We start from the raw sequence: 26425 nt of genomic DNA, 5'->3' as shown, positions 1-26425 counted from the left end.
CAGTCAGTGATGTGGAAGCCCAGCGTAGCTAAGGCCTAGTCAGCACCTACCATGTTTGATGACAAAGGCTTACATTTTATTTTACACCCAGATCAACTCAGTTTCAAAGAGCTTTGTTCCCAGAGAACTTAAAAATGCACTGTATAGCCCAGATTCATTCCATACAAGCATTTCTTTGTGCTAGTTACATTATCAATCAACTCTCTGACATGTGGATATATTATTAATACGTTATAATTCTGGTTTCAAATTTAGAAGACATTCAATTAAGGTACATTTAGTAATCATCTCCAGTGGAAAGGTTTGCCCTGGTGACAAGAATACTGATACTCCATTCCTACAGTATTACATTCTTTTCCAAAGTGGCAAGTACATCTTTTTATTTAAAAAAAAAAAAAAATTTTTTTTAATTGAATAATTGCTTTACAGAATTTTGTTGTTTCGTCAAGCCTCAACATGAATCAGCACAGGCATACATATGTCCCCTCCCTCTTGAACCTACCTCCCATCTCCATTCCCATCCCACCCCTCTAGGTTGATACAGAGCACCTGTCTGAGTTCCCCGAGACATATGGTGAATTCCCATTAGCTATCAATTCTACATATGGTAATGTAAGTTTCCATGTTACTGTCTTCATATATCTCACCCTCTTCTCCCCTCTCCTCATGTCCATAAGTCTGTTCTCTATGTCTGTTTCTCCACTGACGCCCTGCAAACAAATTCTTTAGTACCATCTTTCTAGATTCTGAATATATGCATTAGTATATGATTATTTATCTTTCTCTGACTTACTTCACCCTGTATAAAAGGCTCCAGGTTTGTCCACCTCTTTAGAACTGACTCAAATGCATTTCTTTTTATGGCTGAGTAATATTCCACTGTGTATATGTACAACAACTTCTTTATCCATTCATCTGTTGATGGACATCTAGGTTGCTTCCATGTTCTAGCTACTGCAAACAGTGCTGCAGTGAACAATGGGATTTCTCCCAGCAATCTTGATTCCAGCTTGTGTTTCTTCTAGCCCAGCGTTTCTCATGATGTACTCTGCATAGAAGTTAAATAAGCAGGGTGACAATATACAGCCTTGACGTACTCCTTTTCCTATTTGGAACCAGTCTGTTGTTCCATGTCCAGTTCTAACTGTTGCTTCCTGACCTGCATACAGGTTTCTCAAGAGACAGGTCAGATGGTCTGGTATTCCCACCTCTTCCAGAATTTTCCACAGTTTATTGTGATCCACACAGTCAAAGGCTTTGGCATAGTCAATAAAGCAGAAATAGATGTTTTTCTGGAACTCTCTTGCTTTTTCGGTTATCCAGGGGATATTGGCTATTTGAACTCTGGTTCCTCTGCCTTTTCAAAAACCAGCTTGAACATCTGGAAGTTCACGGTTCACGTATTGCTGAAGTCTGGCTTGGAGAATGTTGAGCATTACTTTACTAGCATGTGAGATGAGTGCAACTGTGTGGTAGTTTGAGCATTCTTTGGCATTGCCTTTCTTTGGGATTGGAACGAAAACTGACCTTTTCCAGTCCTGTGGCCACTGCTGAGTTTTCCAAATTTGCTGGCATATTGAGTGCAGCACTTTCACAGCATCATCTTTCAGGATTTGAAATAGCTCAACTGGAATTACATCACCTCCACTAGCTTTGTTTGTAGTGATGCTTTCTAAGGCCCACTTGACTTCACATTCCAGGATGTCTGGCTCTAGGTGAGTGATCACACCATCATGATTATCTGGGTCGTGAAGATCTTTTTTGTACAGTTCTTCTGTGTATTCTTGCCACCTCTTCTTAATATCTTCTGCTTCTAGGTCCATACCATCTCTGTCCTTTATCGAGCCTATCTTTGCATGAAATGTTCCTTTGGTATCTCTAATTTTCTTGAAGAGATCTCTAGTCTTTCCCAATCTGTTGTTTTCCTCTATTTCTTTGCATTGATTGCTGAGGAAGGCTTTCTTATCTCTCCTTGCTATTCTTTGGAACTCTGCATTCAGATGGGAATATCTTTCCTTTTCTCCTTTGCTTTTCGCTTCGCTTCTCTTCCCAGCTATCTGTAAGGCCTCCTCAGACAGCCATTTTGCTTTTTTGCGTTTCTTTTCCATGGGGATTGTCTTGATCCCTGTCTCCTGTACAATGTCACGAACCTCTGTCCATAGTTCATCAGGCACTCTGTCTATCAGATCTAGTCCCTTAAATCTATTTGTCACTTCTACTGTATACTCATAAGGGATTTGATCTAGGTCATACCTTAATGGACTAGTGGTTTTCCCTACTTTCTTCAATTTAAGTCTGAATTTGGCAATAAGCAGTTCAAGATCTGAGCCACAGTCTGCTCCCCGTCTTGTTTTTACTGACTGTATAGAGCTTCTCCATCTTTGGCTGCAAAGAATATAATCAATCTGATTTCGGTGTTGACTATCTGGTGATGTCCACGTGTAGAGTCTTCTCTTGTGTTGTTGGAAGAGGGTATTTGCTATTACCAGTGCATTCTGGAATCAAGATTGCCAGGAGAAATATCAATAACCTCAGATATGCAGATGACATCACCCTTATGGCAGAAAGTGAAGAAGAACTAAAGAGCCTCTTGATGAAAGTGAAAGAGGAGAGTGAAAAAGTTGGCTTAAAGCTCAACATTCAGAAAACTAAGATCATGGCATCTGGTCCCATCACTTCATGGCCAATAGATGGGGAAACAGTGTCAGACTTTATTTTTTTGGGCTCCAAAATCACTGCTGATGGTGACTGCAGCCATGAAATTAAAAGACGCTTACTCCTTGGAAGGAAGGTTATGGCCAACCTAGATAGCATATTGAAAAGCAGAGACATTACTTTGCCAACAAAAGTCCATCTAGTCAAGGCTATGGTTTTTCCAGTGGTCATGTATGGATGTGAGAGTTGGACGGTAAAGAAAGCTGAGCGTCACAGAATTGATGCTTTTGAACTGTGGTGTTGGAGAAGACTCTTGAGAGCCCCTTGGACTGCAAGGAGATCCAATCAATCCATCCTAAAGATCAATCCTGGGTGTTCATTGGAAGGAGTGATGTTGAAGCTGAAATTCCAATACTTTGGCCACCTTATGAGAAGAGTTGACTCACTGGAAAAGACCCTGATGCTGGGTAGGACTGGGGGCAGGAGGAGAAGGGGATGACAGAGGATGAGATGGTTGGATGGCATCACTGACTCGATGGACATGGGTTTGGGTGGACTCTGGGAGTTGGTGATGGACAGGGAGGCCTGGCGTGCTGCAATTCATGGGGTCGCAAAGAGTCGGACACGACTGAGCGACTGAACTGAACTGAACAATGGGATACTTGTGTCTTTTTCAATTTTGGTTTCCTCAGGGTATATGCCTACGAGTGGGATTGCTGGGTCATATGGTGGTTTTATTCCTAGTATTTTAGGGAATCTCCATACCATCCTTCCCAGATGGCACTAGTGGTAAAGAACCCGCCTGCCAATGCAGGAGACGTAAGAGACGTGGGTTCAATCCCTGAGGTGGGAAGATCCCCTAGAGAAGGAAATGGCAACCCACTCCAGTCTTCTTGCCTAGAGTATCACATGGACAGAGGAGCTTGGTGGGCTACAGTCCATGGGGTTGCAAAGAGTCAGACAAGACTGAAGCTACTTAGCACAGCACTAGGGTATAATGAAACACATCTGTTTGAATAGCTACACAAATTTCTAAATTTGAAGCCTAATATATTTTGAATTGTGTTAGTCCATTTGAGTTGCTATAGTAAAAACATTATCACTTATAACTGGGTAGCTTGTAAAGCAATTTATCCCCTTATTTTATCCCATACCATCCTTCCATAGTAGCTATATCAATTTGCATTCCCATCAACAGTGCAAGATGGTTCCCTTTTCTTCACATCCTCTTCAGCATTTATTGTTTGTAGACTTTTTGATGAGGGCCATTGTGACTGGTGTGAGGTGATATCTCATTATAGCTTTGATTTGCATTTCTCTAATAATGAGTGATATTGAGCGTCTTTTCATGTGTTTGTTAGCCATCTGTATGTCTTCTTTGGAGAAATGTCTGTTTAGGTCTTTTCCCCACTTTTTGATTGGGCTGTTTGTTTTTCTGGTATTGAGTTGTATGAGCTGCTTGTATATTTTGGAAATTAATCCTTTGTCAGTTGTTTCATTTGCTATCATTTTCTCCCATTCTGAGGACTGTCTTTTCACCTTGCTTGTAGTTTCCTTTGCTCTGCAAAAGCTTTTAAGTTTAATCAGGTCCCACTTGTTTACTTTTGTTTTTATTTCCATTACTCTAGGAGGTGGGTTATAGAGGGTCTTGGTTTAATTTATGTCATCGAATTTTCTGCCTATGTTTTCCTCTAAGAGTTTTATAGTTTCTGGTCTTATACTTAGGTCTTTATTCCATTTTGATTTTATCTTTGTGATTTTCCTTTGTGTTAGGAAGTGTTCTAATTTCATTCTTTTACATGTAGCTGTCCAGTTTTCCCAGCACCACTTATTGAAGAGGCTGTCTTTGCCTCATTGTATATTCTTGCCTCCTTTGTCAAAAATAAGGTACCCATAGATGCATGGGTTTATTTCTGGGCTTTCTATCTTGTTCCATTGGTCTATATTTCCGTTTTTGCAGAATGGCAAGTAAATCTTCAAGACTTCTTTGATTGGGAAACCCTTTACAGGTTGAAGTGAAAGTCGCTCAGTCATGTCTGACTCTTTGGAACCCCATGGACTGTAGCCCACCAGGCGCCTCTGTCCATGGAATTTTCCAGGCAAGAATACTGGAGTGGGTTGCCATTCCCTTCTCCAGGGATCTTCCCAATCCAGGGATCAAACACGGGTCTCCTAGCATTGCAGGCAGTCTTTACCGTCTGAGCCACCAGTGAAGTGCTCACAGGTTGAAAGCAATCACCAAATGCAAGATCTTTTTTGGTTCTAACAAGCAATGATTCAAATTTTCTTAGATTTACATGTTTTTCATGATGGTCAAGGGCTATTTACTAGTACTATGAAGTTATTAAGAGATCAATTAAACTTGGTATTCATAAACTACAAATGATCCACTTTTATAAATTAAGTGCTCTTAAGCTCAGTCCTGGGTGTTCATTGGAAGGACTGATGTTGAAGCTGAAACTCCAATACTTTGGCCACCTGATGTGAAGAGCTGACTCATTGGAAAAGACCCTGATGCTGGGAAAGAATGAGGGCAGGAAGAGAAGGGGACGACAGAGGATGAGATGGCTGGATGGCATCATCGACTCAATGGACATGGACAGGGAGGCCTGGCGTGCTGCGGTTCATGGGGTCGCAAAGAGTTGGACACGACTGAGCGACTGAACTGAACTGAAGCTAGTAATCTGCTAAGTAGTGTGGCTGTCTTTCCGTGCTTGGCATCCCTGTAAAATTTCCATTAAGTACAGACAAACATAGGATAGTGGAGATGCCCATATTACCTAGAGGGATATTTTGTTTAGCACATTAGAATATTAGCAATGCTATGTTTGGGTTTCAATGGTTGTTGTTCATGGTTTTAAACAATTTATTTTGTGATCTTAGAAACAGCTAGCACACAATTAAATGTATTTAATTAAATTAAATGTATTTGTATGCACCATTAAAAAATGAAGTTTTATTTTATTTGTTATGCTATTTGAAGTGATGACCACACTTTTTGGATATGAATGTGCCATTATGTATCTGATTTCAAAATCAGTTTAAGGATAAAATGTGGCACATATTTATTTTCCTCATTAATTTTCTTTTAAACATTTCATAATTGTGCCCTGTAATAATTCATGGGAGAAAAAGGCAGGTTTCAAAATCAGAGTTGGAACTCACTGCTCTATCTGGAATATCATAATCATTTAAAAGATATATACCATTTATTCAGTCAACAACTATCTACTGAATTTAAGCACTATGTTAACCCATGAAGGATAATATGATTCATTAAATATGCAAGCAAATCATAATATACTCCAACTCAATAAATAGATGAACAAACAGTCTGAATGCTACTGCTGTAGTCTATGACTGTGTTTCTCAAAGAGGGTCCACTAGAAGTTTGTCTATACGGAACACAGAACAAGAGACACACACGGGTAACTGAAGCAGTAGACTCCACGGAACACACTTACTCTGTATCCATTCTGTAATCATGTTAACCTAAACCCTAGGTTATACAGCACGCGTGTAAAGCTTCTGAGATAAAAGAAAAGAGAGCAAATCTGAGGGCTTGAAAGAATATATAAATCTTTAAGATGTCAAGACAACTGAGACTGAGAACCACGGATACAAAATTCTTTTTGCTAAATCCCAAGATTATTACTATGTACATCTAAAGTTAAACAAAAAAGAAACCAAGACCTTACCCCAAAATATATTATGATATTAGTACTACAACCTCATATTTCATAGTATGAATATACTATATATAAATGCATGCACTTTACAGGAAGCAAATGCTCGTCATTCTCCATCCCTCTCTACTGAATGAACCAGTGATCACACACAAATGCTGGAACTCCTGAGATTTCTACAATTACTTCAAGAAGATAAACTGAAATGTTCCAAAAATCAGTTTTAAATTAAGCTGAATTTTAAATTCAGTATCACCATATTCCAAGAAATCATATAAGATGACAATATCAAAAGGAAAATAATGATAGCATGTCTTTCCTTATTCCCAAAGATGCTATAACATCCACTTAAGCATTCTGAATTGTTTTTCCAGTGATAAATTCAAATGACCTTATCCAAGCTTGTTATAATCAATGGCATGTATATACATGTGGGTGTATTTTTTTACACATACCAAATAGTTAGATTTTATATTTGCAACTGTAGTATAACGATAGCTAAGCGTTCCTCATGGAAATTAAACCTATAACTTCAATACGTGAACATCATCTTGTCTGCCACAAATTCAAGTAGCCATGAACTAAATAAAAATAAAACTGTCCAAAAATGAGAAAGGTAACTTAGAGCAGGGCTTCAGGTCTGTGTCTCTGAAATTGTATGCAAATTTGCATATACGTGTATTTAAATTTTTTTTTTATTCTGGCGGCACTGCAGGATCTCAGTTCCCTGACCAGGGATTGAACCTGGGTCACAGCAGTGAAAGCGCAGAATCCTAACCACTAGACCATCAGGGAACAAGTATTTTTCTGATGACAGAATAGTTTTCAACAGATTTTGATGACATAAAGAAAGCTAGAACCACTTTAAGGTCTTGTTTTTATACTCAGCTGCCCACCTCAGTATTCCATATTTTAAAAATGACACAGAGGATCTTTATTTCAATAACACCTCTACTTTAACAGAAATCAAAACAAATACCTTTTATCAGAATTAATTATATAACTATACTGTTAGTGTGAAGTGCAAGCATAGTTTCATACTATTTCTAGCAAGCATTATCAGCAATTCTATGGTACTACACAATCTGAACTCCCTAATCACTAGGTTAAGGCCACACATCAGGGTCCAGAAGCCTCTGGCATATTAACACTTTCTGTTGTCCACCCAGACTATCCATTCACACCCTGAACCTTGGATGGCTTGCTCCTTTCTTCTCTGACTTCATCTTGTCCTGAGTAAAGGAACTGAGATACAGTAATGCTATTCTAGCCATCCTGATTTTTGCACCTGCTGAAAAGTAGAGTACAGCTGACTCTTGAACAACTCAGCAGTTAGGGGAGTAAACCCTCCATGCAGTCAAAACTCTGAGTATAACTTCAGAATTGGCCCTCTGCATGCTCAGAATCAGCCCTACAGTACTGTAGTATTTACTGTTGAAAAATCCCCTTATATAGGGGACCTGCACAGTCCAAACCCGTGTTGTTCAAGAGTCAACTGTATAGGATTTTGGAAGCACACAAATTTAATTTTTATTTAAAAATTAAAACTCTCATATTCTAAGAAAGTATGAAATTAAAAACCTCTTTTTTGTCTGGATTTGTGAGCATATATAAAAACCACAAGTATTTTTTTTTAAGTGGATGAATACTTAAGATGGAAAAAAAAACCCATGATGGCATTCAAGGAAAAAACTGAAAACACATGGGACTGATTTGAAAGAGATTTCTTTTCTAACAGCAAACTCATGAGGTCTAGAAAAACCAAACCAGAACACAGCTTATAATTTTTAGAAGCTGGTCTTTGGCAAAAAGCAGTACTTGGAAATGAATCATAACATATTTTCATACCAAATATACCAACCTCTGAACTATTCTTAAAAATCTCAAAGATTTTATCAAAAATACAAGCATTACAAATAAGAGCTAAGAAAAAACTAAAACTACAGTCCTGTAATTAAATGTCACACTTCCTTAACAAAACTAAGAGAACATTTTTAGAGCTTAGTGATCAAATCTGTACATGTAATCATTCTTACATGTGATCTATCTCCTCCAAAATACAAAGAAAAAGCTACAAAACAAATAAACAATCCATGAAAAATAACATAAAAAGAAGCTTCAGAATCAAAACTTCAATGGCACTGGTTATTAAAAGAAATGATCAAAAGCTTTATTTCAGTCACACACTTCATATGACAGAAAGTGACTTCTGTTGCCTACATGTTCCAATGTAACGATGCTTCTGGGGAAGAATGATTTAATGTACTTTACCAAATCTACAAAATTAATAGTGAATTACTGTTTCCTGGATATGGACTTTAAATAAAAAACATCTATGTTGTGCTGTGCTCAGTTGCTCAGCAGTATCCAACTCTTCTGACCCCATGGACTGCAGCCTACCAGGCTTCTCTGTTCATGGGATTTCCCGGGCAAGAATACAGGAGTACGTTGCCATTTTATTCTCCAGAGGATCTTTCTAACTCAGGGATCGAATCTATGTCTCCTGCACTGGCAGTTGGATTCTTTACCACTGAGCCACCTGGGAAGCCCAAAATATATCTATATGAAGGTATTATAATTTTACAGTTAACAGCCCAAAGCAAGGTGAGAGGAAATAACTTAAAATGCCTATGATGTAAACACAATAATTTAATTTAAACTTTTTAAATCACATTACATAATTTTCATTTTAGGATTTAAGGTAGTCTGCCATCTATCAAACCAGTCTGGGCTTCCAAGAACTGGTCCTACTGCAGAGGTAGGTTGGAACTAGCTTTCCAGCTACAGGATTCAAAATTTAGAGTAATCTTTGGCATCACCAACACAATGGACATGAGTTTGAGTAAGCTCTGGGAGTTAGTGATGGACAGGGAAGCCTGGCATGCTTGCAGTCCATGGGGTAGCAAAGAATCAGACACAACTGAGTGAACTGAACTTCACTCTAAAATTCTTAAATCATTTGTAAATACTTCACTATAAGAAGTTCATCTCTTACAGGAAGCTCATCTCTTGTTACTCCCCAACCCTAATTCCCCACTCCAACATACATCTGTAGCAGCCCCTGTGGCAAAAACATGGCAACTCCTCAGAAAAGTGAACACAGAATATCCACATGATACAACAATTCTACTTCTGTGTAAAAACTCAAGTAGATATTTTGTAAACTCATGTTCATGGCAGCCATTATTCACAATAGTCAAAAGGTGGAAGCAACCAAGTGCCCACTGACAGAAGAATGAATAAACAAAATGTGGTACGTACAATGGGATATCATTCAGCCTTAAAAAGGAAGGAGATTTTGACACATGTTATATAACATGGAAGAACCTTGAAGACATTATGCTAAGTGAAATTAAGCCTGTGACAAAAGTACAAAATTGTATGATTCCTCTTACATAAGGAATAAGAGTTTGTCAGGCATTTATTAAAGGTGTGGAGGGAAGAGTAAAAGGGCATTAGTGTTAAACAGGTACAAAGTTTCAGTTTGCAAAGATGAAACAGTTCGCAGGAGACAGACAGTGGCGATGGCTGCATAACAATGTCACTGTACTTAATGCCACAGAACTGTACATTTAAAAATGGATAAAATGGCAAATTTTATGTTAAGTATATTTACTACAATTAAAAATGTATCAATTTCACCCATTTGGGACTTTACCATAGATTTTCTGGATTAGAAGCTTCCTATTTGGCCATAATTCAACTGTGATAGTCTCATACTTGCTAAACTGGTGATTTCTGTGTATAGAATCACAGAGACATTTATGATAAAAATAAATCTGTGAAATAGTTTTAGCTTAGATCAAGTTTTAAAATTACAGATTTCACTAAGAGAGAATTTAAGGTTTCTGTAACCAAGAGCCCTAAATTAATTTTCTTGATCTACCTATATCTATAATTGAACACTGGCTGGATAACAAGTGAAACTAGTAAATCTAACTGTGGTGTCCAAGTCGGAGATAGATGAGTGAACAAGTATCTACTAAGATTTTCTCAAACATTTAAGCCTCCTCTTTCTCTACTCACAATCATAAACAACAATAGCAATGAAGATGGCTTTTTGAGTCCTCCTCAGTACATCAGAAGCAGTGGGTTTACAACTCTGAGGCCACAGACAAGAATCCTTAATGCAGAAAACATATCCTTTACAAAGTACCTTCAAAATTTAATATCTTAAAATATGTATCAATCTACAAAGACAATCATAAAATTCTAAACAATAACAACACTAAAAAGAATGGCATCTGTTAAAAAGAATGAAATCTTTTTAAATGTACAGATGGGTTTTAAGGGCATTAGGCTCAGTGAAAAAAGTCAGTTAGAAAAGACAAAATATTGTATGATCTCACTTATATGTGGAATGTAAAACAAAAAACAAAAAAGCCCAAGCTCATAAATACAGAAATAACAGAAAACAGACAAGTGGTTGCCAGGGTGGGGCTTGGGGAGTGGGTAAAATGAGTGAAGGAAGTAAAAGGTACAAACTTCTAGTTAAAAAATAAGTTACAGGATGTAATGTACAGCATGGAACTATAGTTAATAATGTTGTATTGTACATGCAAAAGTTGCTAAGAGTGTAGATTTTAAAAGTTCTCATAAGGAAGAATTCTGTAACTCTTGTGTGGTGATGGATGCTAACTAGACTTCCTGTGGTGATTATTTTGCTTTATATAAAAATTAGCAATAAAGTATGGGGTTTAACTAATAGCAATGTATTAATACTGGCTTATTAGTGTAACAAATGTAGCACAGTAATGTACGATGTTAACAATAAGAGAAACTGGGTGAGAAAAATGTATAGGAATTCTCTATTATTTTCGTGAACTTTCTGAAAATCTAAAACTATTTTAAAATAAAAAGCTATTTTTTTAAGAAGTTAAAAGCACAGTCCTCAAAAACAAGGACATATGTAAGTTAGAGCAAAGACGCACAAACAAACAGACATGTCCATGATACACTGACCTGGTATTTCTCATTTTGCCACAGATCACTGAAAACTTTATCTACAGGAAACATGAGGCAACTCATGGTCTAAGACATTATATAAAGACTAATAGCATCTCTAATTATTTAAGACTTGACTTTCACTGTCTCATAATAAATTCCTAATCTGTGATTTTTTTTTTTAATTCTGCAAATATATGCTGGAAAAATAGTTGCTTAAACACTGGTAGGTAAGCACTGCCTCCCTTTAATGCTGCATAGGAGTTGGATCCACAAAGTCTCCTGTAAATCTAAGTTTAGAAGCCAGTTCCTCTACAATATTTAAATTTCAATAGAAAAATCCCAAATTAGAGAACAACTTCCCTGTCTTTCAATAGTAAAAAATCAAGTTCACCCTCAATCTTTGTTAGAGTTTTCTGAACTAATAAAGAGCATAGTGGAGAAGTAAGATAAGAAAGGATATCTATATTCTATATTTCTTTTGTACCTCAGGAGATGCAATAGTGAAGAAACAATTTCCTAGGTAAAATGTGATTATTAAGAACTGAACTGACGATACAATTCAAGCTTTAACGTTCAATTGCACTCACTGCAAAAAATCTTATGAGACCAATATGCACCCAAGTATCTATTGAGGGAAAAATGCTTGATACTATGCTAGGCACTGCACTCAGTTGCCAAATTGCCAAATTCAGACTTAAATTGAAGAAAGTAGGGAAAACCACAAGACCATTCAGGTAACACCTAAATCAAATCCCTTACGATTACAGTGAAAGTGACAAGTAGAGTCAAGGGATTAAATCTGATAGACAGCGTGCCTGAAGAACTATGCTAGAGATTAGTGACATTGTACAGGAGGCAGTGATCAAGACCATCCCCAAGAAAAAGAAATGCAAAAAGGCAAAATGGTTGTCTGAGGAGGCCTTACAAATAGCTGTGAAAAGAAGAGAAGCGAAAGGCAAAGGAGAAAAGGAAAGATGTACCCATTTGAATGCAGAGTTCCAAAGAACAGCAAGGAGAGATAAGAAAGCCTTCCTCAGTGATCAATGCAAAGAAATAGAGGAAAACAGAATGGGAAAGACTAGAGATCTCGTCAAGAAAATTAGAGATACTAAGGGAAAATTTCATGCAAAGATGAGCACAATAAAGGATAGAAATGGTATGGACCTAACAGAAGCAGCAAATATTAAGAAGAGGTGTTAGGAATACACAGAAGAACTATACAAAAAAGATCTTCACGACCCAGATAATCATGATGGTGTGATCACTCACCTAGAGCCAGACATCCTGGATTGCGAAGTCAAGTGGGCCTTAGGAAGCATCACTACAAACAAAGCTAGTGGAGGTGATGGAATTTCAGTTGAGCTATTTCAAATCCTTAAAGATGCTGCTGTGAGAGTGCTGCACTCAATATGCCAGCAAATTTGGAGAACTCAGCAGTGGCCACAGGACTGGAAAATGTCAGTTTTCATTCCAATCCCAAAGAGAGGCAATGCCAAAGAATGCTCAAACTACTGCACAATTGTACTCATCTCACACGCTAGCAAAGTGATGCTCAAAATTCTCCAAGCTAGGCTTCAACAGTACATGAACTGTGAACTTTCAGATGTCCAAACTGGATTTAGAAAAGGCAGAGGAACCAGAGAGCAAATTGCCAACATCCGTTGGATCATCAAAAAAGCAAGAGAGTTCCAGAAAACCATCGACTTCTTATTTACTGACTACACCAAAGCCTTTGACTGTGTGGATCACAACAAACTGTGGAAAATTCTGAAAGAGATGAGAATACCAGACCACCTGTCGTGTCTCTTGAAAAATCTGTACTCAGGTCAAAAAGCAACAGTTAGAACTGGACATGGAACAACTGGTTCCAAATAGGAAAAGGAGTACGTCAAGGCTGTATATTGTCACTCTGCTTATTTAACTTATATGCAGAGAACCTCATGAGAAACGCTGGGCTGGATGAAGCACAAGCTGGAATCAAGATTGCCAGGAGAAATATCAATAACTTCAGATATGGAGATGACACCACCCTTATGGCAGAAAGTGAAGAACTAAAGAGACTCTTGATGAAAGTGAAAGAGGAGAGTGAAAACGCTGGCTTAAAGCTCAACATTCAGAAAACTAAGATCTTGGCATCCGGTCCCATCACTTCACGGCAAACAGATGGGGAAACAGTGAAACAGTGACAGACTTTATTTTCTGGGGCTCCAAAATCACTGCGGATGGTGACTGCAGCCATGAAATTAAAAGACGCTTGCTCCCTGGAAGAAAAGTTAGGATCAACCTAGACAGCATATTAAAAAGCAGAGACATTACTTTGCCAACAAAGGTCTGTCTAGTTAAAGCTTATGGTTCCAGTAGTCAAATATGGATGTGAGAGTTGGACTATGAATAAAGCTAAGCGCCAAAGAATTGATGCTTTTGAACTGTGGTGTTGGAGAAGACTCTTGAGAGTCCCTTGGACTGCCAGGAGATCCAACCAGTCTATCCTAAAGGAAATCAGTCCTGAATATTCATTGGAAGGACTGATACTGAAGCTGAAACTCCAATACTTTGGCCACCTGATGTGAAGAACTGACTCACTTGAAAAGACCCTGATGCTGGGAAAGATTGAAGGAGGGAGAAGAAGGGGGAGACAGAAGATGAGATGGTTGGATGGCATCACCGACTCAATGGACATGAGTTTGAGTAGGCTACAGGAATTGGTGATAGACAGCGAGGCCTGGCATGCTGCAGTCCATGGGGTCGCAGAGAGTCGGACGCAACTGAGCGACTGAACTGACTGACTGATTGGACCATTCTGAAATATCAAGCAACTTAGTATTCATTTGTTAAGTGACCCTATAACTCAATTTAAAAAATTCATTATAAATACTATGAGCATTGACTATGTGCTAGGTAATATGCTTGGTATTGTGAAAATACAAAAATAAGAAGTCAGGACCCTTGCCCTGAATAAAACGTCATTTTAAAAAAAGTTGCCTTTAATAAGCACAAAAAGTGAAATGAAAATCTAATAAAATAAGCAAAATTTTCACCAAAATAGCAGTAAGTCAGTAGATGACTTGCTTTTTTTCCTACAGAAAATTATCAAACACATTCTTCTGAATAGTTAAATAACAACTTTAAATATATAAAAACAAAGTATGGCATAATTTTATTACAAATGTAACAAGAGTTACTAATAAAAAAGGACAACTATCTCTTTTTGGCATTTCCAGTTTCTAGTTCAACATCACGAGGTTCTCAAATATCAAAAAAATTTTGTGGTTTCTAAGGTTTAAGATGAAAAAAGACATTTAAAACTAAAAACCTTTCTAAAAAACTTGCCACAATGTTCAAAATCAATTAAAATGTATTGCATTTGACATTAGATAACATATTCAAGAGGAGACATATATTAGGGTACAAGCAAGGCCTAGCTTCTTCTAGTATCTAAAATATTATGTCAACTTGAAAATGGCCACATTGGCTAACTACAGGAACTCTGGATCACTTCTCTCCTCCTCTCAGACCTGAGAGTGCCAGTGCTACCTACAAATTTCTTTCCCCAACTCATTCTCTCTTCTTGCCTCACTCTTGGTTAGATTTAAAAACGGCAGGAATGGGAAAGAGATATACAGGGAAAACTGCTGTTCCTGCTAATTCTCTTACACACTCGTATATGCCTGGCAAAAACTCTGGGTTATGTCCTGCCTCTAGCACTAATTAGTTAGTAACCTTCGAAAAGTACACAGTTTGAACTCTTCCTTCTACTTCACAAGATCTTTAAGACGACTTAGCTAGGCTTAAAATAAGGTAATCTTTTCTGTAATCAGGGGCTGAGCCTTTGGTACTCTGGCTCTGGAAATAGGCAGTCTGAAGTTCAATCCCCTTTTGTACTGGGGTCCAAGAGTCAGGTTCAACTGAAAGGAGGCTAAAAACAGATGTGTACTTTTAAATATGTGTAAAATCTCCAAAGAGGTAACAGAATAATACTTTTTTTTTTAAAGAATAAAATATTACAAGACGAATCAGACAAATATGCATCAAGAACAAACAGAAATGAAAGAGGTCCAATAATAAATTCGGGGCGGGGGGAAGTCATTTAAATTAAAAATTCAGAGGACAAGGATGAACTCTAGACTGGAGTGCAGCCCATGGCTTTTCCTCCCTGGCCCTGGATCCTCCCTTCCTGCTAGGAGATGCTGCTGAGGCCTGGGGTGGGAAGGCAGGTGAGGGGAAGGGGGAGGTGAGGAGAGAGAAATGAGGCAGGCCAGGCGGGAGGTCAGAGGCCTAGCCCATGGACACGGGAGAAAATTGGTGACTACAAACTAGAACTGAGAATTCACACTGAAAGCAGCACAGAGAGAAAACAGATGAGAAATATGAACAAGAAGGTAAGAGCCATAGAGCATAGATAAAGATCAAGAAAGAGTTCGAGAATGAGAAAACTGAAGTCGGAGAAGCAACATTTAAAGGGGAAAAAAAGCTGTAAAATTTTCTGAACCGTAGAAACCACAGCTTTCAAATTGAAAGCATACACAAGAGTAGAGCAGGAGAAACAAACATCATATGAAACAATATGAGTACAGCAGAGTAGAACTGCCAAATAGAGGACAATAAGATAATCTTAGAAACCATGTTACAGAGATTATCAGCAAAGTAATGATTATTAGATTAAAAGCATATTTCACACCACCAATAAATGTCTGAAAGCAAAGGAATAAGTAGTATCTTCAATATGCTGAGTGATGGGTTTGATCCCTGGTTGAGAAAGTTCTGCATGCCGCACAGTGTGGCCAAAAATAACAATAATAACAATATATTGTGTGAAAGTAACTGTTAATCTAGAATTCTGAATCTACCTAAATTAGTATTCAATAATAATTAGGAATAAAGACATTTTAAGCCATAAAAACTAAGAAAGTTTACCACACATGAAGCCTTGCTTAAAAATAACTAAAGAATGTATGTCAGCAAGAATAAAAGTAAATACATAGGGAAGAGGTGGTATTCAAGAAATAATGGTCGGCTTCCCTGGTGGCTCAGTGGTAAAGAATCCACCTGCCAATGCAGAAGACTTGGGTGGGATCCCTGGTCTGGGATGATCCCACCACATGCCACGGAGCAACTAAGCAAGCCAGTGTGCCACAACTACTGAGCCTGTGCTCCAGAGCCGGGGAACCACAGCTACTGAAGTCTGCACTCCACAACAAGAGAAGCCACCACAGTGAGAAGCCTGTGCACTGCAACTAGACAGTGGCCCCTGCTCGCCACAACTAGAAGACCCAGCACAGTCAATAAGTAAATAAAATTTAAATTAAAAGAAATAATGGTGAATTAAAAAAAAATCATTGTAGTAAATCAAAATGAGTAACAGTTAAAAAGCTAGAGAATGTTTTGAGTTTCCACAAACATTATGGAAGAAAGTATTTGTGAATCATGTATCTGGTAAGGGTCTTATATCCAGAACATATACATATAACTCTTATAATCGATGCTTTCGAACTGTGGTGTTGGAGAAGACTCTTGAGAGTCCCTTGGATTGCAAGGAAATCCAACCAGTCCATCCTAAAGGAGATCAGTCCTGGGTGTTCACTGGAAGGACTGATGTTGAAGCTGACACTCCAATACTTTGGCCACCTCATGCGAAGAGCTGACTCATTGGAAAAGACCCTAATGCTGGGAAAGATTGCGGGCAGGAGGAGAAGGGGACAACAGAGGATGAGATGGCTGTATGGCATCACCAACTCGATGGGCATGGGTTTGGGTGGACTCTGGGAGTTGGTGATGGACAGGGAGGCCTGGTGTGCTGTGATTCACGGGGTCACAAAGAGTCGGACATGACTGAGCGACTGAACTGAACTGAACTATAACTAAAAGAAAAACTTAAAAATGTGTTAAAAGATCTGAATAAGCATTTCATCAAGAAAAGCCTCACAAAATACAAACAAACCAGTTAATAGAGACATGAAAAGATGTTTGAAATCATCAGTCATTAGGCAAATATAAATCAAAACCATGAGTTACACTTACATTCATGACCACAGCTAGAATCAAAGACAAAAACAAGTATTGGCAATGACATAAAGACATTAGAACCCTTATATTATACATGCCTGGTAGGAATGTAAAACAGTGCAATCACTTTGGAAAAGTTTGGCAACTCCTCACAAAGTTAAAAACAGAGTTACCACATGACCCAGTAACTCCACTCCTTACATATTTAACCAAGAGAAATGAAAATATACATCCACAAACAACTTGCACATGAATGGAAAAGGAAGCATTACTTCTAACAGCCAAAAGGCAGAAACAAACTAAATGTCCATTAATTGACGAATGAATACAATCTCTAATATATCTATACAATGGAATTTTAGCAATAAAAAGAAATGAAGTATGGATATATGCTACAACACAGATGAACCTTGAACACATTATGCTAGGTGAAAAGACCATCACAAAATACCACACACTGTATGATGCCATTTACACAAAATGTCTAGAGGTGGCAAATCTGTAGAGACAGAAAGTAGATTAGTGATCACAGCTGGAGGCTAGTGGGGCTAGTGGCTTGCGGGGGAATGGAGAAAGAGTGGATAGGGAATCTGTTTTAGGGAGTATAAAAATGTTCTAAAATCAGAGTGTGGTGGGGCTGTACAACTCTATGCATATACTGAAAAACTGAATTGTGCACTTTAATGAGAAAATTATATGTGGTTATCTCTCAATAAAGCTGGCAAAAGAAAAAAAAAGTTAAACTATTAAGTAATAGTAATGTGGAAGGTAAGAGGGAACACAAGTCAAAATCTTGTAAATCCCTATATTATTTGTAGGTAGAGAGAGATAATAAAAGGATAAAAATACAATCTATAGCTTCTAAATGATCAAATGGAAAAATATTAATAGAACTTCACAAATTCAATGCAAAGCCAATCAAAATCCTAAAGATTTTCCACAGAATTAGACAAACTGATGACACAGATAATAGCATATGGAAGAGTAGAGAGCCAAAGAAATGCAAGGGGGGGGGAAGGATTGGGGGTTTTGCCTGGTCAGATATCAAGACTTCTCATAAAACACTATGTTAAGACAATGTATTATATAATTCATGCACCACCAGATCAACAGATGAATGAAACAAAATAGAGAACCTAAAAAGAGAACACAACACAAAGAGAATACTGGTATATGACAGAGAAGGCAAACAACAGAAGTTAGTGGGGAAAAGATGGCCCACTCAATAAACAGTATTGGGACAAATAACTTTCTATATGGGAGAAAATAAATTCTCTACTTTATTCCATATACAAAAACAAATCCCAGGCATGTTCAAGACCTAAACGTTGTAAAACTACATTTTTAGACAGCTCTAAGAAAATGCCAGAAAGATAGCTTTATGACCCTAGGAAGGAATTCCTAAACAAGTAATAAAAAGTAGAAATCATTCACCTAATAATAAGTTTACCTACAAATAAATTTAAAATATCAAAAAAGGCATCATTAAGTTAAATACAAAGTGCAGGCTGGAAGATATTCACAACATACACAACAAAGAATTGGCATCCAGACTACAAAGGAAACTAATAAGGAGAAAACAAACCACTCAACAGAAAAATGGGTAATCTATTCATATGAATGAAATAAAGTGGGCTTCCTCGGTGGCTCAGTGGTCAAGAATCTGCCTGCCAGTGCAGGAGACACGGTTCAATCCCTGATCTGGGAAGATCCGACATGGAGCGGAGCAACTAAGTCCGTGTGCCATAACTATTAAGCCTGTGCTCTAGAGCCCAGGAGCTGAAATTACTGAGCCCACACGCTGCAACCTCTGAAGCCTGCACCCTAGAGCCTGTGCTCCACAAGAGAAGCCACCGCAGTGAGAAGCCTGAACATTACAATGAACAGTAGCCCCCCTAGCTTGGCTCAACTAGACAAAAAGCCCACGCAGTAACAAAGACCCAGAACAGACAAAAATAAATAAATTTTTGAAAAAAGAAAATACAGGACATCTTAATCTCACTAGCAAATGAAGCAAAATGAGACACCTTTCACACTCATCAGATTGGTAAGTTTTTTCAAGTCTGACAGTACAAAGTGTTGACCAAGATGTAGGGAAAGGGGAACATGGTTTTGGAAAATAATTTAGCAATATTTAGTAACAGTCATAAAGTGCACAGCCCATGGCCCAGCAATTCCAATTCTAGGTATGCCAATTAAAAAAAACACACAAGCAAGAATGGCCATTGCAATATTTTTTTTAAACAGGAAAAAACTGACAGAAATTCAAATATCCATTAGTCCTAGAAGAATGGCTAGGGCAGGGGTTGCTTCATTTTGGTAGTTCCAGAGCCTGGCAATATGCTATCACAGAGTACATGTTCAGAAAATGTTTGAGTGAATGAATAAATGAGAAAGAAATAGTGTTACCTAAAAGTATGGATGCAGGGTTGAGAAACAGTTTTTGTTATATGGAGAACTAAAACAAAATAGGCAAAAATCCTTCCCTTCATGATATAAATAAGACAAGTACAGAATATGTTAAATAGTGATAAATGCTAAGAGAAACAAAAAAAAAAGGCAGGGAAGGGGGCTAGGGAAGTATGGGGGTGGGGATTTATAATTTAATACTGAAAAGGCCTCAATGATAACATCTAAACAAAGACTTGAAGGGAATGAAGGTGCCAACAGGTTAACTGGGGGGGAAGTACATTCTAGCCAGAGGTGACAGCCAGGGCAAAAATCTTGACTGAATGAAGTCCGTCTGGCACTTCTGATGAACAGCAAGGTGCACATGGATAAAGCAAAGTGGGTGAAGAATGATGGGAGACCACAAGTGGTCTGGGCAGGGACTTGGATACAGATGTAGCAGAGACTTTGGCCGTTACTCTGAGCAAGAAGGCAAGTTCTCAGAAGGTTTTAAACACAGGAATTACATGACCTAACCTGTGTTTTAATAAGATCACTCTGGCTGCTATGCTGAAAACAGAATGTAGGGATAAAGGGGATAGTTAATGATGATAATGGCAATCACAAGGTTCTTTGGAGCATTTGGGCAAAGTCCCTACTTCAGTACAGCTAGGATAATTGGGATTCCACTAATGCTTGACCAGGTTGCCCTGGTAGCTCAGCTGGTAAAGAATCGGCCTGCAATGTGGGAGACCCTGGTTCAATCCCTGGGTTGGGAAGATACCCTGGAGAAGGGAAAGACTATCCATGCCAGTATTCTGGCCTGGAGAATTTCATGGACCGTATATTCCATGGACCCACAGAGTTGCAAAGAGTAGGACACGACTGAGCGACTTTCACTTTACTTCACTAATGCTTGACCTCTTTAACCAAATGAAAAATTGAGTATCTGAGGATATATGTCTGAACACAGAGAAAAAATAAGCAAATATTCTAAGATTTAGAATCTTAAACATTAATATTTCTTCGGCTGCACTTTGCGGCATGCAGAACTTCCCAGACCAGGGATTGAAGTGCAGCCCCTGCAGTGGAAGGACGCAGTCTTAACCACTGGACCACCAGGGAAGCCCCAAAACATTAACTTTTTGAGGTTAAAATTTACTTAGCCACACCAAAATAATACCACCATAGGCCTTGCTTCCTTGGCCTACTCCTCATTCATTCCTCCAGAAAAAGGCAAAGAACACAGGTGCTTCCAAACTGATGTGGAAAGAAACCTGATATTTAGTCAACCAACATTTGATGGGTGGGTACCTCCAATGGGCCAGCTGCTGTCTTGAGTGCAAGGGCTCTAAAGATAAAATATAGCCCATTCCAAGATATTTACAGCCTAGTCTACTGCATAACATATCTAGACTTACATAATGTGCTATAAGGAAAAATGAGCTCACTTTTAATGTTACACAGCATTACATTTATGTAGTTTTTAAATTTCCAGTAATAATTTTTTTTAAAGTAAAAAGGAACAGGCAAAATGAACTGCAGTATTTTACTTTACCAAATAAATCCAAAATATTATTCAACATGTAACCAATATAAAAAGTTGAGATATTTTACTTGCTTTTTTTTTTTTTTTTTACAGTTTTTAAAATCCTATTTGTATTTTATACTTACGCATATTTCAATCTGAGCTAGCCACATTTCAAAGAGTACCGGACAGCATAGTTAAAAAGGAAAGACCTATTTTTTAGAAAACTGAAAACATTTTGACACAGGTACAGGGCAAAGTAAATTAGCAGAGGGAGGCATGAATGTGTTCACAGCTTAAAGAAAAAGTAAGAGTAAACAGACTACAGATAATTGATTCGGAGAGCAGGATGAAAGAACACAAATGGACTGGTTAGTCTGGAAAAGACGACTGTCATACCTTTCTTTGTGACAAGTGTAAAGAGAAGAACAGAGGAATAAACAACAAGTTTGGTGAATGTGAACAGGCTGAGTTTAGGCTAAGAGCTTACCATTTTTCTCAGTGAATCAGAAGACAATCTTACTAGCCTCCTTCTGTCATTGTAGATATAAACCTGAAGGGACTACATTTGTAGAACAATTTAAGAAACTGTATGACAATATTAAGTCGTATTTTTTAAAATTACAGTGATTTTCCAGCTTTCCTTTGGACTGGTCAATCTTGAATTTTGTCACTTTATCTCAAAACACAGAAGCAATAATATGGATTAATTGTTTATCTTCTCACCTATTCATTTATTCAAAACACATGTACCCAGTGTCTACTTTTATATTAAGTCCTGTGTGAGACATGAAATACAGAGATAAATAAGGCCCTTACTGACCAACATTTGTGTCCCCAGTATTTAGCTTATTATGTATGCACACAGTAAGTGCCTTAAAAATATAGCATTACATTGCACTGTAAAGAAATATTACATGTCAATTAAAACATGAATTGACAAAGACTTTCATTTAAATCTAACGTAGTGCTGTACAATAGAATTTTCTGTGATAATGAATATGTTCTACTCTGAACTGTCCAATATAGTAGCTAATAGCCACGTGGAATTTTAATTTAATTAGTTAAAATTTTAATAGCCAATGTGGTTAATGGCTACTATAAAAATCTAAATATGAGACTACAACGAGTTAATGGCATTTGTTATCATAATCGAGGTGTTGCCATCTGTAATGAGTTAATACGTGTGATGCTAGAATAATACTCATTGTACCAGAAAGACATAAGAAAATTTTCTTAGTGTAAAATAACTAGGATTGTGAGCTCAAAAATGAAGAATGAGAAAGGAAAGGATAGTTCAATCTTTTCAGTCTACTTTCCCAAAGAAAAACATCAACCTTCTGACAACCTCCTCTATTCTTCTCAGTGTCAAGAAGTGAAAATAGTTTGTGGAGATAAGCAGTCAAGTTGTGTTTAATTTAACAAGGAATTAATAGAACGTACAAGTTGTTTCTGTAACAAAATGACAATAAACTTTTTTTTTGGCATGACAATTTAAGAGGCTGGAAATCAGGATTCATATAATAAATAAAGTATGTTTCTAATTTCAAAAATCCTGTTTTTGTGATCTGCTTATTAACCTCTCCAAATCTGTCCTATTTATCTGAATTTTCCGTGTTATGTGTCCTACTCTTGCGACCCTATGGACTGCAGCCGGCCAGGTTCCTCTGTTCATTGGATTATCCAAGCAAGAGTACTGGAGCAGGTTGCTGTGCCCTTCTAGTGACTCTATTGCTGAAGGACTCAACTCATTGAGCAAATCGAAGTATACTTTAAACTAGTTTATGAACTGAATAATTTCTGGTGCAGTAACTAGAAAGACAGTTTATGACTGGGATAGTAAAATATACTTATTACTCTGTGTATTCACGATCTTTCACATATAATTTAAGTGACTGTACAAACTTAATCAAAGAAACAAAAAAGTCCTATATAGGCACAGGTCTGATTACATACTTGGAAGATCTGATAACTTAAAAGTAAAACCAGTGAAGTGAGTGACTAATGTCAGAGATAGCATTTTTTATGCACAGCAACTTGTTCAACTTGTTAATCACCCCATAAGGCATTTCTTGTAAATTAACCACACACAACTTTTTGCCCCTCCTGTTGGCTGTGTTTGGCTGAAGCCATTGTTAAAAAAAAATGAACAGATTGCCTATACTGAAGATGAGAATACAATCAGGATTTTATCCAGGTTAACAAAAAATATCTAACACTGAGAAGTGGCGTCTTAATCTACTAGGAAAAATTAGAAACAACCACTAGCACACAAAAACATCATCAGGTAAACAAGATTTCTGTACACGAAGATGGGCAAATCAAAAGCATGAAGTCAGACCTGAAATAATTAACTTCTAGAGTCAAGTTACCCAGCTGTGGCTTACTGCAACAAAGCCAAACTATTACAACAATTTGGTATTATAATGACATCATTAGCTTGGTTGTCTAATAAGAAGTTTATCTGGGATATCTGAATTCACAATTACCTAAAAATAGAGAGCTAACATGTGCTTGAAGGAGTGGCAGGTAGTTCTAGTTTTATTTATAAGGTATTTTTTTGAGAATGATGCCCACTGCCAAATGAATTAACAGAAGGCTGGCTCTGAAACAGCATACTTCTTAAACATAAAAACGCTCTTCTCGAGTAGGGAAAAGGAGTTATCAGTTTTTAGTCCCCAAAAATCTTTACAGTCTCACAAAAACCGTTTCTGCTTCACTGCCTTTTAAATTAGTAAATGAGAACACCGAATTGTAGCAGCATGTAATTACTAACGCGATTTAGAAATTAAGCAGCAACCAGGAACAGACATCATGGAGCTAAGGGTAGACTTCTTCAGTCTGGAGCAATTTCACTTCTAATTGTCAACGTTGCCTTAACGTGGTATTTTGGTGACTGTAGTTGCCAGCAAGCAAGAAAGTTTTCTCTGTGAATTAATTCGAAGAAAGGTGGCGCTTTTTATATGCCTCAAATCACACTTTTCTAAAATTCTTTTTTTCTCCAGATATTCCAGTAAAACTGAAAAGTTAACCATTGGTTCCAAATCGGTCTCGTTCACACTGCCTCGAGAACGGAAAAAAAGTAAGGTTCCCATTTCAAAAGTTTCACCTGGGGTGGGGTGAGGACAAGGCAGGAAGAAAACCGTTCTTCAGAACTATCTCACTTAGCTTCGCAACTAGACGGGGTGTTAAAATATTCCTTCTCACTCAGGCCTCCGGTAAAATTTCTTCGAGAGGCGTTAGACTAGACAAGTTACCCTTCTCCTTGATAATCCACGCAACCTTGAAAACAGCGAGGAGAAGGGGCTGGAGACAGTTCCTCTCCGTCCCCTTCACTCAAACCAGTCCCAAACTGTTAAAGGTAGGAAACACGAGCCTCTTTTCTCTCCCCAACACCTACTCTCTTTCCGTTCCCCCCCGCCCGAGTTCCTCAGCCGAGACGCCGACCCCGCTCCGCATCCACTTTTGGTCGCAAACCGCCCAGGAGCGGCGAGGAGGAGGGAGTAACCAAGAAGCGCGACCAGGAAGCGGCAGCCTCCCGCCGCCGGCCTCGGGGCCCCAGGCTCGGCAGTGAGACGTGTGCGGGGCTGCGCGGGGCTCTGCCGGCTCCGGGAGCCGCCTCCAATGCGGCCTAGCCCGGAGCTCGCGCCCCGGCCTCGCGGCTCTGCACCGCCGGCCCTTCCCCGCCACCCGAGCCCGAGAAGCCGCGCGAGAGCGAGCGTCCGAGAGGTGAGAGGCGGAGGTACCTACCAGCTGCTGCCGGACCCAGCGCCACATGCCCCCTTCCGTCGCCTTCCCCGTCCCACAGGACGCGGGGGCCGAGGGGCTCCAGGTGGAGGCTGACGAGCCAGAGGGGAAAGCGGGAGAGCCCCTCCGGCTGAAGTTCCGCTTACCGCGGCCGCCTCACTCCCCGCGCTGGGGCTCCATCTCCCGCGCCGGCTCCGAGGTCCTACAAGCGCGGCCCCGGCGCCGCCCCCACCCGGCGCAGCTGAGTCTGCTGCCGCGCCGCAGCCACCTTCATTATTGACCGTTGTCACCCGCAATACCGCCACAACTCCGCCCCCGGCCCCGGCTCCGGCTCCCGACCCCACCTGGGCCGGCCGCCGCGCCACGGCCCGCCCCCGGACGTGACGAAAGAGGCTGCGCGGACCAAGGGCCAGGGCTCAGCAGTGTGGGTGGGAAGGCGGTGCGCGTGGAGGTGGGCGGGCTCTCGATCGCCGCGTCTGCGCCCCCCCTCCCTTCATTTAGCCGGTTGGATTAAGTCGAACGGCTGTGTTCTGTATACGGAGGCCGCAGCTTTTGGCCGACTCCTCTGTTTCTTCCTCCTGTTGCAGGTCTGCTTCTGGCTCTCTACTTTCTTTGGTTCCTTCAGCCGCCCAACTCGCACACGTACCATCAGGAGTGTAGTGACTGAAAGTTCATCCCCAGAGGTCTCCAGTTTCGGTTCAATTAAATTGTCCAGTGTTTGTCTCAACACATCGCAGCTCTCGTTAGCAAACGAGCGAGCTGGGGCTAGGGGAATCTTGATCACTTAAGTACTTTTGAAAGAGGATGCAACTCCCCTGTGCCTGGTCGGGTGTAGACCAGTGTTTCCGGGGGAATAGACAAGATATGCTGTTTTGCAGTGCTAAATTGAACAGGTTAGGGGGGAAATACTTGTGGGAACGTAGTTTACTGTTAACTGCTGAACTGCGGTTAAGAGTACCGCGTAAGTAGCAAGACCTAAGTAAGATGAGGGTATGGAAGAATAGAAGTAAGAAGGAATATATTGTAAAGACAACTGGAATAAAAATTTGACTTGGAAGGCTGAAATGAAGCGCCGGGTCTCGCTTTATTCAAAACAAGCTCCTATACATCTTGAGTGTTATGTATGTGTATCGCGTACAGTATTTTGCTGAATTAAAGCACACTTCAATACACAAGAGTTAAAAAGAATTTTTTTCATTAAGCAGAAACAAATATAAATGAAATTAGCAAAACTGGGCAGTTTTTTCATATATATACAAAATTTTTTAGTTTCAGTTGTTGTTTATCCTCTAAGTTGTATCCGACCCTTTTGCGATCCCATGGATACTGGAATGGGTTGCCATTTCCTTCTGCAGAGGATCTTCCCAATCCAGGAATCCAACCCCTAGCTCAGGCCTTGTCTCCTGCATTGCAGGGGGGTCCTTTACCGCTGAGCCACTGAGGAAGCCTTAATTTCAGTTCAGTTGCTCAG

The 26425-nt window shown here is 39.2% G+C and overlaps 1 protein-coding gene and 1 non-coding gene across 13 annotated transcripts in view; both read right to left on the bottom strand.

Moving 5' to 3' along the window:
• Positions 1-25265, bottom strand: part of ATP11B (ATPase phospholipid transporting 11B (putative)) — a 115375-nt gene extending 90110 nt beyond the window's left edge. For 10 of the 12 annotated variants that reach the window (XR_014077176.1, XR_014077180.1, XR_014077179.1 and 7 more), the window contains exon 1: positions 24958-25265. Coding sequence is in view for 3 of the 12 variants with exons in the window: in XM_081571100.1 (XP_081427226.1) it covers positions 24958-24984 (27 nt within the window). In the remaining 9 variants the exon portion in view is untranslated. Of the gene's footprint in view, positions 1-24607; positions 24846-24957 lie in introns of those variants that run through there. The other 2 variants (XM_081571104.1, XM_081571103.1) reach the window with 1 other exon arrangement.
• TRNAE-UUC (transfer RNA glutamic acid (anticodon UUC)) lies at positions 7065-7136 on the bottom strand. Its single transcript has one exon. It is a non-coding gene; the product is annotated as a tRNA-Glu (tRNA).
• Positions 25266-26425: the final 1160 nt, after the last annotated feature.

Source organism: Giraffa tippelskirchi, chromosome 2, assembly GCF_054371585.1.
Source record: "Giraffa tippelskirchi isolate mGirTip1 chromosome 2, T2T-mGirTip1v1.2.pri, whole genome shotgun sequence".
In the NCBI taxonomy this organism is placed as follows: domain Eukaryota; kingdom Metazoa; phylum Chordata; class Mammalia; order Artiodactyla; family Giraffidae; genus Giraffa; species Giraffa tippelskirchi.
Note: the sequence above shows the minus strand (reverse complement) of the source record. Positions and strands in the feature narration are given on the sequence as shown.